Genomic DNA, 17195 nt, shown 5'->3' on the forward strand with positions numbered 1-17195 from the left:
TACCTTCATCAATGACCTGGATGGAGGTGATTGAGTGCAGCCTCAGTCAGTTTGTGAATGACACCAAGCTGGGTGGGAGTGTTAATATGCTGGAGGGCAGGAAGGCTCTGCAGAGGGATCTGGGCAGGCTGGATCATGGCCCAAGGCCAGTGGTGTGAAGCTCAACAAGGCCAGTGCTGGGTCCTGCCCTTGGGTCACAATAACCCCAGGCAGTGCCACAGGCTGGGGCAGAGTGGCTGCAAAGCTGCCCAGAGGAAAAGGACCTGGGGCTGCTGCTGACAGCAGCTGAACATGAGCCAGCAGTGCTCAGGTGGCCAAGAAGGCCAATGGCATCCTGGGCTGTACCAGCAGGAGCAGGGCAGGGATTATGCCTCTGTACTCATCACTGGGGAGGCCACACCTTAATCCTGTGTTCAGTACTGAACCCCTCACTCCAGGAAGGACATTGAGGTGTTGAAATGAGTCATACCATGTGCCTGAGAGCATTGATTAGATATTAGGAAAAATTTCTTCATAGAAGGGGTTGTGAAGCATTAGGCCAAGCTCTCCAATGAAGTGACAACATCACCATCCCTGATAGTGTTCTAAAGGTGAGTGGATATGGCACTTGAGGACATGGTTTAAAGCTGAACATGATGGTGGTGCTGAGTTGGTAGTTAGACTTGATGATCTTAAAGGAATTTTCAAAATTTAATGATTCTGTGATGAACTGCACTGCTCAGTTTGGTGTCATCTACGACTTTGTTGAGGGTGCACTCAATTCCACTGGGTACGTCATTGATGTAGTTAGAAAATAATAGTGTTCTTAGTATGACCCTTGAGGAACACCATTCCTAATGGTTTTCACTTTTACATTGAACCATTGGATATGGACCATTCAGTCTTTGAATGTGACCATCCAATTAAGTCCTTATCTATTTAACATTTCATCATCAAACCCATCTCTTTTCAGTTTAGCAGCAAGAATGTAAGAGAGCTGTGAAGCTAGAGAATGTTGCAAAGGAGGGCCATCAAGATGGTTAAGGGGCCTTGAAGAGAAGCTTTGTAGGGAGCAGTTGAGGTTGCTTGGATGTTTAGCCTGGAGAAGATGTGATTGAGGTCAATCATCATAGTCTACAACTTCCTCATGAAGGGAAGAGGAGGGGCAGACACCAATGTCTTCTCTGTGGTGACCAGTGACAGGACCTGAGGAAATGGCCTGAAGCTGTATTGGGAGGTTTAGGTTGGATATCAGGAAAAGGTTCTTCACGCAGAGGGTGCTTGGACACTTGAGCCACTTCCCAGGGAAGTGGTCACAGCACTAAGTCTGGCAGGGATTCAAGGAGCTTTTGAGCAATGCTCTCACACATAGAGGGATTATTAGGATGTCATCTGCAGGACCTGGATTGGACATGAGTGATTCTGGTGGATCCCTACTCCCTCATGATACTCTGTAATTCTATGATTTTACGTGAATAATATTGTGAGGGTCCAAATCAAAGGCCTTACAGACAGGTAAATATATAGCTCTCCTTTGGCGTTTGATGCATTCTGTCCCTGGTGGAGGGCCACTGTGGCAATCAGGCACTGTTTGTCCTTGGTGCAGCCGTTTTGGCTGTCTTTAGCCTGCCCTCGGTCTTCGCATGTTTTGACATGTCTTCCAGGTGTCTTCTCTGTGATCTTACTGGGCACTGAGATGAGGCTGATTAGTCAATAATTTCTGAGTTTCTGCTGTTTACCCTTTTTAAAGAAGTTTGAAATACTCCTTTTCCTCCAGTCATTGAGAACTTAGGCTGACTGCTGTCGATTTTCAGACGTGATGTGACTGCCATAACTTTTTATATATGATGGAGAGTGGCTTAACAACTACATTAAACAATTCTCTCAGGACCCTGGGATGCATCTCCTTACATCCCATGGTCTTGTCTGTATTCAGTTTCTCAGATGATCTGGAACCTGATCTGCTCTTACACTGGGAGTGACTTCAATTCTCCAGTCCCTCTCTTGAGGTTTGGGGACTTGAGAGATGTGGGAAGAGTGATTAATGAACACTGAGGCTGTATCCTTCAACCGTCTCCCTGTCAATTGTCATTAGTTCTGTCTCATTTTGAGCTACAGTGGGGAGGATGGGGTTGTGTGTGTACATTTTCTTTAATCTTCCATTTCTGACCAACATGCCTATAGAAGCCATTTTTACTGTTCTTTGTAATCCCTTGCCAAATTCAGCTCCAGCTATACCTTAGCTTTCCTAATTGTCCCTCCTCAACCAGATAACACTTTTCTTTTCTTCCCAGGATATCTGTCTCTGATTCTGTGTCCAGTGCTTTTCCTTCTTGTGTTTCACTTTGTCCAGGAGGTCTTTACTGAGCCATACTGGTCTCCTGCCTTCCTTGCCTGAATGCTCACTGGTGGAAATTGAGACATCTTGGGCTCTGAGAAAAATGCCCTCAAAGATCTGAGAGTTCTATTCTGCTCCTCTTTCCCTGAGTACAGTTTTCCAGAGGGTCCCATCCTAATTCCTTAAATATCTAAAAGTTCAGGCTTCTAAAATTCAGAACACTGACTTTAATTTTTCTTTGGCCCATAACCCTTGAAATCACAAATTCCACCAGGGCATGACCACTTTAGCCCAGGCTGCCACTGATCCTGACCTCTCCAGTTAGTTAATCTGTGTCAGTAAGCAGCAAGTGCAGTAACACCTCTCTGTCCCCTGGGTTAAGAAATTTTCCTTGATGCTCTCCAGGAGTCGCCTGGACTGCTTATATCTTGCTGAGGTGCTTTTCCAGCAGATGTCAGGTGACTGTCCTGACAAGTCCCTGAAACTGGATCAGAATGTGCCAGAGTGATGCTTCCTGCAGGTGGAGTAAGCAGGTTTTGTCAACAGGGTCCACTCAATTGAGGTGGGCAATAAACACAAACCATGAGATTTCTTTAATTGGCTTGGCTTCTGATTTTCAACCACAAGCTCTTGACCTGTTCATCGCTATTTTTCAAAGATGGGTATGTGCAATCAAGTCCACAGAGAGGGCAAATTGCCTACCCCTCCTTCCTTGCCTGAACCTTCTGAACAGTTTGTAGCTGTCAATTGGAGTGCTCCAGTTATGTGATTTGTCCCACCAAATGTCAGTGTTTGGGATTTGATCATAGCTTTCCATTTGCACAGTCACTTCCAATTCTTCTGATTGTCACCCATGTTACATATGCTAGTATACAGACATATCAGGAGGGCTACCAAATGTGTCAGCATTTGAAATGAAAAAGTTGTAGTGCTTTTGAGGCATTTCACAGGTGTTCCCCTGTCAGTTTTTAATTCATCAGCAGCCCCTGTCTCTTCCTTGTTGATCAAAATTCCATTCTCTTCCCACTCTAAGTCTAGCTGGTTCTGCTTTTGAAGATAAAAGTATTGTTCAAGGTACTCCAGAAGGACTGCAGATACAGTACAATGGCCTTACAGTCCCCCTTTCTTAGAAAACTTTCAGTCTGCAGTTACTCTTCACAGAGATTTGCACTGGTAGCTTACAACTGCATGGATCAATTTCTCTGTAAATTCTATTCAGTTGGGAGGGCATACTATTTTCAGTAGAAAGGAACTTGGATTCCTGCAAATTCTTAGTGATTAATTTCCTTCTTGGTATACTTAGGAAAAATGTGAAAGTATCCAGAACTCCTCTGGATACATCAAAGATCCACCTCATATTTTTTATTCAAGAATAAACTCCTGAGAGACATTTTTACTTTTATTGCTTATGTTATCCAAGCTAACTTAACAAGGAACAACTTATAAGCTGTACAGCTTCAAAAGACAGCAAAACTCCATCTTTAGGGAGAATGTGCTTCTTGGGAATAGCAGAAAATAAGAGAAGCTGATGATTTGTCATGTTTTTTGTGGTTTGTTTATACATCAGAAGAAATCTTGCTAAGTCTAGATAAATACCTCATTGTAAGAAAAAAAGCATTTTGAAGAGATTAGTGTTCATGTTCAGAAATAATTATTCCTTTAGTTACAGTAATGCTCTTTCCTGACATACATGGCATTTGACATTTCTTTGTTTTTGACAGGAAAAAGTGGCCCTGAATGCAAGCACTGTAGGGCTGATCCAGATAAGGAGTGCCGGTTTTGTTCGTGTTACTTATGTGGTGGCAAACAGGATGCTCACATGCAACTCCTGTGTGATGAATGTAATATGGCTTATCATATATATTGCCTGAACCCTCCCTTAAGCAAGATACCAGAAGATGAAGACTGGTAAATATATGAGGATGATTTACTTACCTTTATTGACATTCCATACATGGTACCTTTTTGATATTTTCTCCTCATGAGAGAGAATACTGAAGGTGTTTTTAAATTCTAGCTGTTTTCATCCATCTAGTTAATATAAGGCTTATGTTTTCTGTCAAGATAATTCTTTTAAATCATTCACAATGGATTGGCAGTAAGTTTTAATGGCCATTATGAAATTTCAAGATTTGTATGTTCGTTTTAGTCATTATGATCTTCTGTGACATTACCTGATCTGATTGTATTTATTGACAGCTGTTGTTCCTCAGCCTTTTCATTTTTTAAAAACTTCACTGCTTGAGCAATTCTCTTATGCTCATGCTTCTCTGCCCCTTCATCCCCCTGCTGCTGCTCCTGTGCTCTTTGTTGCCTCTACTACATTCATTTTTCATGCTATGGAAGGACCACCACATTGCTACTCTTCATTTCTTACGTAATTTCTCTTATGTCTTTATTAGCTGTCTACGATTTACACTGTCCATATTTATCACCTGCCTATGACTTACTTGAGATCTAATCCTTTATAAATGAGCAATAAATAGAACTTTATTCTAAGAAAGTTTTCCATAGACTTCATTAAATATCTAAGATGTCTATGATTACATTGCATGGAATCTCTTTGAACCTTGTGATTATATTTTATGTAAAAATCTGTGTAAATATTTTGGAAGTTTTAACATTCTCTGTAAATTAATAACTCAATCTTCTACACCTTACTGGATTCCATAATGTTTATTGGTTAGTACCTGATGGTCTGCCTGCTTTATGGGGCAACTATCCTCACAGGAAAAAATTTCTTACTGAAATCTAAACTAGCTAGAAGGTGCCGTAAAGTCTTCTGAAGCCTCTTCTCCAGACTGAACAGCCCCAGCTCTTCTCAGCCTGTCTTCACAGTGGAGGTGCTCCTGCCCTCTGATCACCTTGATGGCCCTCCTCTGGGATCTTGCCAACAGATCCTTATCTTTCCTGTGTTGGGTGCCCTGGAGCTGAATGCAGCACTGCAGGTGGGGTCTCACAAGACCAGAGCAGAAGGGTGGAATCATTTCTCTGGCCCTGCTGCCCAAACAGCTTTGGATGCAGCCCAGGATGAGGGTTGGCTTTCTGGGCTGTGAGGATACATGGCTGGGTCATGGTAAGCCTTTTGATCACAAACACCTCCTACTCTCCAGAGCCAGTCTTGGTCCATTCTCCTAATTACGAATTGTCACAGCACAACTAGTCTATAGCTGGGCAGATAACTTGACCACAAATTAACCAGAAACCCAGTGAGGGTAGCCCTAGTTGGATAAACAGGTCCCTGAGTGAAGAAGTACTGGTTGGATTCAAACCTACACAGGCACCCTCAGCCAATCTCGTTCAGCCTTAAATGCAGATTTATCATGGCCAGGGAGCTGGGCACTGTTAAGATCTCAACCAACCGCTTGTGTAAGTGTGGGAGATGTGAAACCCCTGTAAAAGGAGGTGCGAACAATAAACGAGGCTTTTTGTCACAAAGATCTCTGAGAGTGATGTCCTCTCTGCCTGTGTCCAATGACCACATTGTAATAATGAATTTCCAGAAGTTTAATTAATATAATTAAAATTCATTGTAAAATGGCTGTCAAGCCTTTTAGCTTGTTTTTTGTTCACTGTGTAACTAAGAATAGGAGTCTTAAGATCTATATATGTAAGTAGATAGCTGCATCTGTGGATGAAGTCACAGGGTGGTAGAGGAACAGTTATGGACCTGGCTTATGTGAGCTAGTTTTGGGACACTTAGTGTCACCAACCCTGTACTGCCTTAATCTTGTCATTATGTAGAAGTGCATTTGCACGAGGCAAAGCGACATCTCCTACCAAAGAAGTTTGTGCCCTCTGTTCTTCTTACATATTAGCAAAGAGTTGTGTTTGTCTGAGTCTTAATTTAGAAACAGTTTGCTTTGGAATTGGAAATACTTCCATTTCATGCCTTTAGACTGTAAAATCTGGCAAACTCTCTTCAGGGGGTTAAGCTTTCAGTTTGGGAAAGCAGAAGTTTTATCTTGTGGAGATTAAGTCACTCTGTATATGAAACAGTACAGTAATTTCATGACTATAAGACACACCCTTTTGACTAAAATTTTGGTCTGAACCTGGAAGTGTGCCTTATACTCCAGAGCACCTTATGTATGGACAAAGTTTGGAAATTTGCCGACCTGGAAGTGCAAGCTGCAAACCGCTACAAAGAAACAAACCCCAAAAACTGACAAAGTGTTTTGGGTTATGATACAGGATGTGATCAAAGTATCTATTCTATCACCTTCTGTTGTGACTAGGTGGGACAGTGATCTTTACCTCCATGGGAGATACTCTGCTAATGGGCCATCCATTGAAACCAGTAGGGCATTGTTCTTTATCTTTGCACCCCCCCATCCTTCCTGCAGGGAATTATCTTCTGCTAATGGTCCATTGAGTCCCACTGTGTGACTGATAAAATTACTTTATCCCATTGAGAGTTGCTCCAACCAGCGGGGAGAGCCAAGCCTTTCTTACCTAGATAAAAACTGAAATTCTGGGACACTGAGTAGCCCTTTCTCTACTGGACTCTAGAAAAAAATGAGATTTCTCCACATCACTACTAGACCTCTGGAAGGAAACTGCACCTTCTACAAGACTACTGCTTCAACTAAACCACATCTGTGACTGCAAGACTGCAACCACTATTTAATCAAACTACTACCAACACCCTCCCGAAGGGGTGTCAGGTTGTACTCTTTGTCAGGGTTTGGAGTTTGTTTCTTTGTAGTACTGTATTTCTATTTTATTTTCCCTAATAAAGAGCTGTTATTCCTAATTCTCATATTTTTACCTGAGAGCCCCTTGATTTCAAAATTATAATAGTTTGGAGGGAGTGGGTTTACATTCTCCATTTCAAAGAGAGGCTCCTGCCTTTCTTAGCAGACACCTGTCCTCCAAACTAAGACACAAAGTCAGAGCACAACCTGACACCCCGTCAGTCAGGGTGTTGGTAGCAGTCCCATTAAATGGTGGCTGCAGTCCTCCTGCAGTGACAGATGTGGTTCAGTTGAAGCAGTGGTTTTGTAGAAGGGTGCAACCTCCCTCCAATAATCTGGTGCGCCTTATAGTCATCAATTACTGTATTTAATATTCCCTACAAGATTCAGTTTAAAAGATATTAAGGTAACATTGTTACCCTATCAAGAAACATGGAATTCACCATGTAATTTCACCTAATTGTTTCACCTTATGAATTTGCATTATGTCGTGTTTGTTCTTTTAATTGGTCTTACTTGTTTTTTCTGTAAGCAGCTGTAATTGAAGTCACAGTGTCAGACAATTTCAGCATCATACATTTTTATTTTTTAATCTACATGGCTTCATAGTTTCAATGATTCAACATTCCTGTGGACCTTAACCAATATTTCTTCTATTCATATCCACATGAAAACTTAATAAATCACAAACAGGTAGTAGTAGTAGCAGCAGTAGCAATAGTAGTAGTAGTAGTGGTAGTAGTAGTTGTTGTTACCTGAATGAGGTTATCAATGTAAATGTAGATCGGGCTTTCTCCTCTAGTGGTGTATGGACCAAATCCAGCCTATGGGAGCCAGAAATATGGACGTGCCTTTGTATTGTTGCTGGACCAGGATGAGAATGTTGTTGGAAACAGCAGAATGACCTTTTCTCTCTCTGCTGTAGTCAGTGTATACCAGTATCTCTGCTTTCCTACCAGAATGGATTTGTGTTAGTTGGAGTGAGCCTCAGCATTATATTCCAAATGTCTTCAGTGCTGTGGAGTGAGTGATTGTGTGTTTGTGTGTTTCTGTACACATTATGTCATACTTTGGCTGTGTTTGACATTCAGCAATCTGTAGTGAAATTTGTTGCACTACCAGCAAAAAAAGAAAGGACAGACTGAGCAGGACACAGAAACAGACCATGACTACTGGTTGGCAGCTCAGCTATCTTCTCCTTTACATGATGTAAATGATGGAGGACTAAGTGAAGAGAAAATACAGGAAACATGGGAACCTCTCACATACCATATGAGAAAAAATAGTTATATGTATTGCAACTAGCACTCTACCTTTAAAGATACTGAAAAGCCCTTTTTAAAAGAAAGTTGACAATATTTATTCATGTTGAGTTCATTTTTTAAGCTGTAGGCTTCAGCTGCTTAAGACTGGTATATGCTTGCTAGCTTGAAACTTTCAGTTAAAATAAACAAATGGACACTATTTTGGCTGCAAGAAATGTATTGCCATTATTATGAAGTTAATTGAGAATTTACTAAAACCTTTTTTTAGGTATTGTCCTTCCTGCAAAAATGATTCTAATGAAGTTGTAAAGGCTGGAGAAAAGCTCAAACAGAGTAAAAAGAAAGCAAAGATGCCATCTGCCAGTACTGAAAGCCAGAGAGACTGGGGAAAGGTAGAGTGTGTTTTAGAAATAGCTGTTACTCTGATTGTTCATGTATGTGCTGCATCTATAATTCTGCTTACATATGCACTACACAAAATTCAGTACTGGGTTGCACAGACAACAATACAATGTTTAATCCTGCCTGCTGTCTACTGGCCGTTAAAGCAGTGGAGGGATTATTAAGGTGACTACAGGTAAAAACAACAAAAAAAAGACAACACCCAACTCCCCTCCCAAACCCATAACCATGTATTACTTAATTTAGCATTCCTTTTAACAACTGTTAACATATTTTGAAGTATGTGTTTCTTATAATAGACAGATTTAATGATCTCTGCATTGAATTTGCAAATGGTCTTCAATATTGTAATTAGTTTGTTTTTGTTCATTTGTATTGTAATTCATTGATTACTTTTGTCTGATGTATTTTTAGGGCATGGCCTGTGTTGGTCGCACTAAGGAATGCACTATTGTTCCTTCAAATCATTATGGGCCTATACCTGGTATTCCTGTTGGGACAACCTGGAAATTCAGAGTTCAGGTATGTTGTTTCAGTATTAGAGTCGCTGAAAGAAATAGGAATAATAATGAATGGGTTGGGCAGTAAAATAAATATCAATTGACAATTGCCATTTTTCCAGGACTGTGCAACGCAAATGCACTATGATTCCAATATTAGAAGTGATGCTGATAGTAGTGAAGGTTGAACTATGCTGATTATACCACACCAACTTTTTAATCCAACTTTTTTACATACAACTTAGTAAAAGGTCTGTTGGAATTATGGTAAATGTATTTCATATGTTAAAATTTTAAGTGGGATACTTAGTGAATAGAGTTAAGTATTTTCTGAATAGTTTTCTTCACATGAACTGATTATGCCATGCATGGGTGTAGACTGCAGAGTTTGAAAACATTATGTTTTACCCCTATGAATAGACTCTGTAGGTGTTTTTTATCATATGTAATGGATGTCCAAATCTGCTTTTAGGCTGATGAACAGCTTAAACCAGTGTAAGCCTGTACTGCTACTGAAACTCACGTATACTCAGCTTTTGCTTTTTTTTTGAACTGTTCTCATTTTCTGTTTCAAATATTCCTTGGGTTCTGTGGTAAACTGGGTTGGTAAAAAACTGGCAGAAAAGAGTAGATGGGGGGTTAATTTTCCCAGTGCATTTTGCATTTTCTCTATATAAGCACAATGCCAATACTCAATGGGGAGGAAAAAACAGAACAGGGAGGATGGGACAGCTGCATTTTGTGCCAGTACTGATTTTTTTCTGATTTTTTCTGATTTTGTAATGTCCAGCAAGCTACAAACTTCCTCTCTTTTGCTCCAGCCTGATCCAATTGCAATGAATTTTGGGTTATCTTTAATTTTTTATTGTTATTTTTAGTCAGAAAAATGCATACTTCTTTGTTTCTTGAATCAGTTAGTTCTTTGTCTGTTGCATGTGTAAATGATTGGAACTGAATGTTTTCTGTCATAATTGGAAGAATAACAGCAGAGTTTTTTAAACTGCTTGAGGAGAGACAAGCCAGAAATCAAAAGCCTCTTCTGATTTGTTTTATGAACTTTTCATCACTTGCTTTCTTTTTTTTGGGTACCATATTATGTAAAGCCTAATAAGTAAGAGAACTTTATAAAATCACTTGGACAAACTCAAAGTATCAAAATCAATTTTTATTTTTGCTGCTTCAGTAGTAATTGGAATTACTAGTTAACCTTTTTGGTAGGAATTTGATAAGACAAAAACTAATGCTTTGTAAATATTTCTAGTACTCATAGGAAAAAGAAACATAATTAGAGTGCTGCTTTTGCCAGAAAATATGTCAAAAAAATTTATTTCATATATATTATATATAGTATGTATGTACTGTGTATGCATGTATAAATATATATGAAATACATATCAAAAGACAATTATCATATATGTATAATTAATTTATTTTGGGTACAAATTAAATATTTTGTCATTTAAAAAAATTTAAATGCTTTCTACATAGAAAGTTTAATTACACTTTTGTTTCTTGTATGAACTGTTCTCTTTTATGACAAAATGAGATTGTCTCAGCAATTCTGTATGAATGTAGAGACCATATGAGAACTTAAGGACCTCTTTATTTCTAATTTGCATAGGTTTTTTTTATTACACAAGCTCTCTTTTCCGTAGGAGGAAATTGATTAAACATTACTTTTGGAGAGAGCATCTGAAAAGCATCTTTGGAATGAATTATTTATCAGTGTTCATCTTTGGGCTGAATCACCTACCAGAAACCTAAATTTAATTGGTAAAACCTGGAAATTAAAAGAAGGGATGGAGGAATTAATTAAAGGGTGTTTGATACAACAGGAAAGAAAGATGCAATAGTGGGACCTTTTAATTCAGCATACTCATAATAAATGGTCTGGAAAAATGGGCAAATAGCTGATAAAGTTAAGTGAGAGTGCTAAGTTGTTATGGATAGCAAACGTGGGACTGGGCAGAGTTCTAAGTGTGTAATTTGTAGTTGGCTTTCAGCTGCTTATTCTTCTTGTTATTGAGCAAAGAAATATTCTAATAGCTAATTTTGAAAAATATATAATTTAAGTAGTTATCAGGAAAAAAAATCAAATACTAAATTGTCATGGAATGAATGGTCAGGAAAATAAAATACGTTATTATGAGCAGCAACCAGGACAATTAAATGAATGGAGTGGTTTTCATTCATCTGAAAGATGTTGAAAATTCTGTGGGGTGTAGATGACTACAAAATTATGTACAGTATAAAAAAAAGCAGGACCAATATACATCCTTCTGTAATGTCAAATTTACAAATCATAATGTCATATTTTGTAAAGTTTTCAGAAAATTTTTCAGAAGTTTTCAACAGAACAGGAAGTCAGCCACAGACAGCTGAATCCTGAGAAAATGTGCAGGGAAGTATTATTGTGTGCTGGCATAGTTTTCATAACTGTGCACAGCTGTAATCTGTTGTTTAAAAGTGCCTTTTTGACTAGCTTGATCTTTGATGCATTGAGATATGAAATTTCAAGGCTATAGCAGAAGAATATAGACTTCCATGGAAGTTGTTTAATAGGTTGGGAAAAGGGGTTCAGGAGTGCAAGAAACAGAATGAGAAAAACAGGCAGAATCAAGGTCTGGAAGAAGATAGGAAGTTAGAAAGAAGTAGTGTAATTCGTTTTATGCTGGAAACCTTCATTCTACCAACAATATTTTTTGCATAACATACTGAGAAAATGCATAATTTAATATATACTCTTTTTTTTTATTTGTAAAGGCTGTTTGTGGGGCTTTTCTACCAATCAGTAGTTTGAAACCATTATTAAATATATTTTTGTGGCAAAGATGCTCCAGCAGACTTTAATGATTAAGCTCCACCTGCACCTTTCAGGTGGTCAGGTTGCAGATTACTTGAACATTTATTACCAAAGAGTTATCCCGGTTGGAGAAATAATCTATGGTCCTGTTAGTGTTGCAATGGCTTCTTCTGTTTCCTTGGGCAGTCCAATAATATTCCTCTCGACTGCCATTTACAGGCTGTTACCTTAAAAGTCCCTGACAAAATGGTCTTTACACAGGATTTTCCTTGGTTAAAGATGGCAGAATGTTACCAAACTGGTAGATCGCTTTCTCCTTTGAATTGTTCTAAATGACTCTGCAAGTGCAATGTAGCAATGAGTACAGTCTTAATACTGCTTATGGAAAAAATATTGGAGATTTTCCCCAAAGAAGAAAGTGTACCATTACACTTGTCCTGGTGGTTTTCTGGGTGTTCTTACTTTTAGCTTTTCTTCCTGAAGAAACAGTGAAATTCACACCTTTAATAGCAGTCTTGCATTGACTGTTGACACAGAAACCTCTGTACAATATTTTAAGCAGAAAATTGATTTTTTAAAATGGTTGTAAGTGGCTGGGTCTCTTTAAAAATTGCTATAAACTGGCTTTTTTCTTTTTCCAGGTGAGCGAAGCAGGTGTTCACAGGCCCCATGTTGGTGGAATCCATGGACGCAGTAATGATGGAGCTTATTCACTCGTACTAGCTGGGGGATTTGAAGATGAAGTGGTACGTCATTCATGCAAGCAATGGTCTTGCTGTTCTAATGCATCAAATGTATCAATGTCTGTAAATATAGAGTTGTATTTGGTGTTTAATCTAAAACTTGTGTTTAGGTAGATATGACTGTGGGAAAAATATAGCTACTACTGATAAATTAAGTACAGTAATTTTACGACTATAAGGCTCACCTTTTTGACTAAAATTTTCCCCGGAACCCAGAAGTGCGCCTTGTAGTCCGGTGCACCTTATCTGATATACAAAGTTGTAACATTTGCCACCTGGGAAGTGCGAGCTCGCAACAGTCCCCAGCTGAGCAGAGCCTGCCCAGCGGCGGCATCAGGCCAGCACTGGGCCGGAGCAGGCCCGCCGGCATCAGGGCGGGCCCACCGGCATCGGGGCGGCCCCTGTGTGGGGCAAGCCCGCCTGCATTGGGGCATCGGTGGCACGGGGTGAGCCCGCCGGCATCGGGTCACCCGGAGTGCACCGGCAGCACGGGGTTCCCAGTACACCAGGGGGGCGCGTGACACCTGAAGTGCCAGGGAACTCCCGGAGCAGTGGGGCCCTGGGGACGCTCCACGGAGCGGCGGCAGACATAGCCTGGCCCCGCCGGCTACAGGCGAGCCCGGGGGCCCATGACAGCCGGGTTGAGATGGGGCCTCGGCCAGCAACTGCGCAGGGAGAGCTGGGGACGGAGCCTCGCTGCAAAAAAAAAAAAGTGCGCCTTACAGTCCGGTGCGCATTATCTGATCTACAAAGTTGCGAATTTTGTCGACTCCCGGGGGGGTGCGCCTTATGGTCGTGAAATTACTGTAGTTCTTAGTATTTCAGAGGAAAAAAAATGTTACCAAATCTTAAAGAATGCTTATTCTCTAATTTACATTAAATCAAATTGTCAGTTACCATTGGATTTTACATTGTTTAGTGTAGCTATATTTCAATATACTTTTGGAGTCTGAATTGAGTATAATATAGAATCTGATAGTGTAATTATATGTAAATAATGTTTTATGTTTTACTTTTGTCACAATTTAAATACATTCCAAACAGTTTTTCTAAATATGTGATACTTTTATTTTAATGATGCAAGAATAAAAATTACATGTTGCTTGATAGTAATATAGTTCAGAACTATGAAGTTCTGAAGTTTCTTGGCTCCTGCTAATGTGCATTTTCAGAACTTCTTAGCAAAGTCTCAGAATCTTGTATGATGATCCCTAAAAGTGCTGGAAAAAAGTTGTACTTTGGTGTTCACATCTAAGTAGAATAACAAAAGCAGTTACACTGCTAAACAAAAGAGTAAGCACTTCAATTTTCGTCTTGTGGTGTTGTCCAACATTTATTTATGAAGAGATTGCAGTTTTCTTCAATGAAGTGATGTTTACACAAGGTACATCCCTTCCTGCAGTTCCAGTCCATCAGGTGGAATTCTGAATCGTGGATCAGGTGAAGGATAATGCAGTAAGAAACCCTGTTTTTCTAAAATGCACATAACTGTCAATCACAAGGAAAAGGGCACTGAAGAAAAAAAAATAGGCATATGAATGAAATAGCATCAGAATGTACTATTTTCTTTGCCAGCAGCATCTACCAGCTGCTGCTCCTGCTGTTGTTGCTGCTGCTGCTGCAGAGCATTACCTGTGAGGGAGTGTGTGTCTCTTATTTGAACAAGTGGCATGAGGACTGGTGTTTGGATATGGTGTCCTTACTGTCCATCCCAGCCCAGGCACTTAGACCCTAAGAACACTGTTTCACAGTAGTTGTATTTGCTATGCTGAGATGCTGCAGACTCCTCTTTTTGTTCTTTTTGGTGATACTGATGTCCCCTTATTTCTGAGGTGGTAATTGTTCAATTCCAACTATTTAGTAAACTTAATTGGATCCCTTGCATGCCTTTTCAATTCACCTAAGTGATGTTGTGAGTATGTGCTTTTGTAGACACCTAGGTACTGTCATAGTCTAAAAGACATAAATACTTTTGGAAAGGCATAATAGGAGAGAAATGTTGCAGAAAATACCCTAAAAACTTATATGAACATCAGGTTTTTTTCTGTTTTTTAACTAATAATACCAGGGATTTTTTTCTCCAGTTACATTACTGAAGTTACAGTAATTTCACGAATACAAACTGCACTGTTTTGACCAAAATTTTGCTCCCACACCGAAAATGCGGCTAATACTCAGGAACGACCAATATGTGAATAATTTTTTGACATTTTCAACCCGGAAGTGCAAACTGAGTCAGTGCAAACTGCGAAGTCGAGCACCTGCCAGTAAAACCCTGCATTTACGCGGTTGTTACAAATTGGTTACTCTGTTGCGCGGCGAGTGGAGCTGCTCCATGCAGGCAGTACAGGGGGTGGGGAAGGCGGGGCAACTCCCTCCTGCTGGCCCCGCAGCCCAGGGGGAGGCAGAGGGCTCCGTGCTACTGGCCCCGCGGCTCAGGGGGCTCCCGTCCCCGCGTGCCGCTGCCGCAGGAGCAGGCAGGCTCCATCCCCGCCTCCCACCGCCACCGCGGGTGCCGGCGGGCTCTGTGCCCCCCCTGCCACTGTGGGGCAGCGCCGGGCCGGGGTGACTGAACCCAGCAGTGGCCAGCCGCGAGCATCCCCGCCGAGCGGCAGCACCGAGCTGGGCCACCCAGCCCTGTCAGCAGCCCCGAGCCCTCATGGCCCGAGCCGAGCCAGTAAACCCTGCCATCCCACGATTCTGTTACTGTTTGGCAACTTTGTTGCACGCAGGTCCTCCCTGCGAATGACAGAGCGGCTTATACTCAGGTGCGGCTTATTTATGGACAAAGAACGAAATGTTTGCCAACACCCAGCAATGCGGCTTATACTCAGTGCAGCTTGTATTTGTGAAATTACTGTAGTTTTTCTCTTCTTCTTTCATGTACCAGATTTTATCTTCCAACTTACTTCCATATTCCCTGTTTTTTTAAAAAGGTTGAGATTAAAGTCCTGTAAGAATATGTACAGAAAAATTGAGTTCTGTACTTATAAGTGTCCTCAGTATCTAATTAGTTTGAGATGTGAAATCTGAGATTTTTTTAAATGCACATAAAATCCTCTGCTCACATCTATTCATTTTATTGTATGAATACCGAAAAAGAGAGATAACTCTTACTTGAATTTCAATGGTGCAACAAAGATGCTTGTGTGTAGGCTTTTATAAAATTGAGAAATAAATTCATTTTGGAAGAGTATTATACTTTTTATATACTTTATGCAACAAAGCCCATATTGAGGTAATGTAATTACAAAAATACATTGCAGAAAACAGAGTTAGTTGTCTAGCTTTCAGATCATGACATTTTTATGCCATGCCTTTAGAAACTTATAATCCTAGAGTCCTAGAATTGTGTACAGTTTTACTGAAGTTTGGATGTTCTGGATGTACTGGAGTGCTCATTAATAACAAGTTTTGTCAGTTCTGTCAGACCTACCCTCAAGATTGAGAACAGATACAGTCAATAGCTTAGAAAATGAGCATTGTGTGAAATTGTTTTACACATGGCACTTCATCGTCATTTTTAATTACATGCACATAAGATATTTGCATGTTAATTGCTCTCCTGAAAATGGGCAACTTTGAATTCTAGTGACAAGTTACATGGCTCACCTATAGTTAGTTTTTGTTTTGAATATGTTAATGATGCTGATCTCCTGGTATTGCTTTGGTAGTAACCATAACAGGAGCATTAGCTGAAGAAATTGAGAAGTCTTTCAGTAATTTATGATCTAAGAATTATTTCAGAACAGATTAACATTTACATACTAGATACTGGACATTAGCACTGATTGTGGGATCGCAGTGTTCATGATGAATATATTCTGATTTGTCGTCTGATCAAGCAGCGCAAGTAGTTTACCTTTTGTGTTGAAAACTTGTCTTCTTATCTTGTGTCATTGTTTTATGTATCAAGTTGAAACTGCTGCTTATTGTCTGTCAAAAGTTTCAAGATTGATGTTTCTGCTGAGATGAGATAGTATCGTAAAGATGGTAAATTAATTTGTGGTGTGCTCTAGTTTAATCCAAATCCAAAAACTGTTTCTTCTATAAGTGTTGTTGCATGTATGATCATATGGGAAATTTCTGGACTGGGATTTAGAATCCCTTGGATAATAATAGCTGGTGTGAGCAGTCGTATCTTCTGGTAAAAGATTCTGGGACTACAAAAGATAATGACTGTAATGACTCGAAAGGGACCCCAGGCAATATACTGATTGTTAAGGTTTGTTGATTTTATACCAAACCATACCTGGAATGTAGCATTCACAAACCATTTCATGAAATGAATGTCTAGTATGAAAGACACATCTTTTAGATTTTAAATGTGTTGCTTTAACTAGAATTGTAGTGGGCTAATTAAATTAGTCATACAGATTGCATTATTTTTTCCCTGAAGAAAACAAGCAATTTTGTATCTCCAGCTAATAGCCAAAGATAGCCATAATTTTAAAGTACTGTCTCTAAG

At 39.9% G+C, this 17195-nt stretch overlaps 1 protein-coding gene across 4 annotated transcripts in view; it reads left to right on the forward strand.

Moving 5' to 3' along the window:
* Positions 1 to 17195, forward strand: part of UHRF2 (ubiquitin like with PHD and ring finger domains 2) — an 83754-nt gene that overhangs the window by 53926 nt on the left and 12633 nt on the right. For all 4 annotated transcript variants that reach the window (XM_033085629.2, XM_033085628.2, XM_033085632.2 and 1 more), the window contains exons 6-9: positions 4039 to 4225; positions 8548 to 8671; positions 9096 to 9203; positions 12626 to 12730. In XM_033085629.2, coding sequence (XP_032941520.1) covers positions 4039 to 4225; positions 8548 to 8671; positions 9096 to 9203; positions 12626 to 12730 — 524 coding nt within the window. The remainder of the gene's footprint in view (positions 1 to 4038; positions 4226 to 8547; positions 8672 to 9095; positions 9204 to 12625; positions 12731 to 17195) is intronic.

The sequence above is a fragment of the Catharus ustulatus genome, chromosome Z (genome assembly GCF_009819885.2).
Source record: "Catharus ustulatus isolate bCatUst1 chromosome Z, bCatUst1.pri.v2, whole genome shotgun sequence".
In the NCBI taxonomy this organism is placed as follows: Eukaryota; Metazoa; Chordata; class Aves; order Passeriformes; family Turdidae; genus Catharus; species Catharus ustulatus.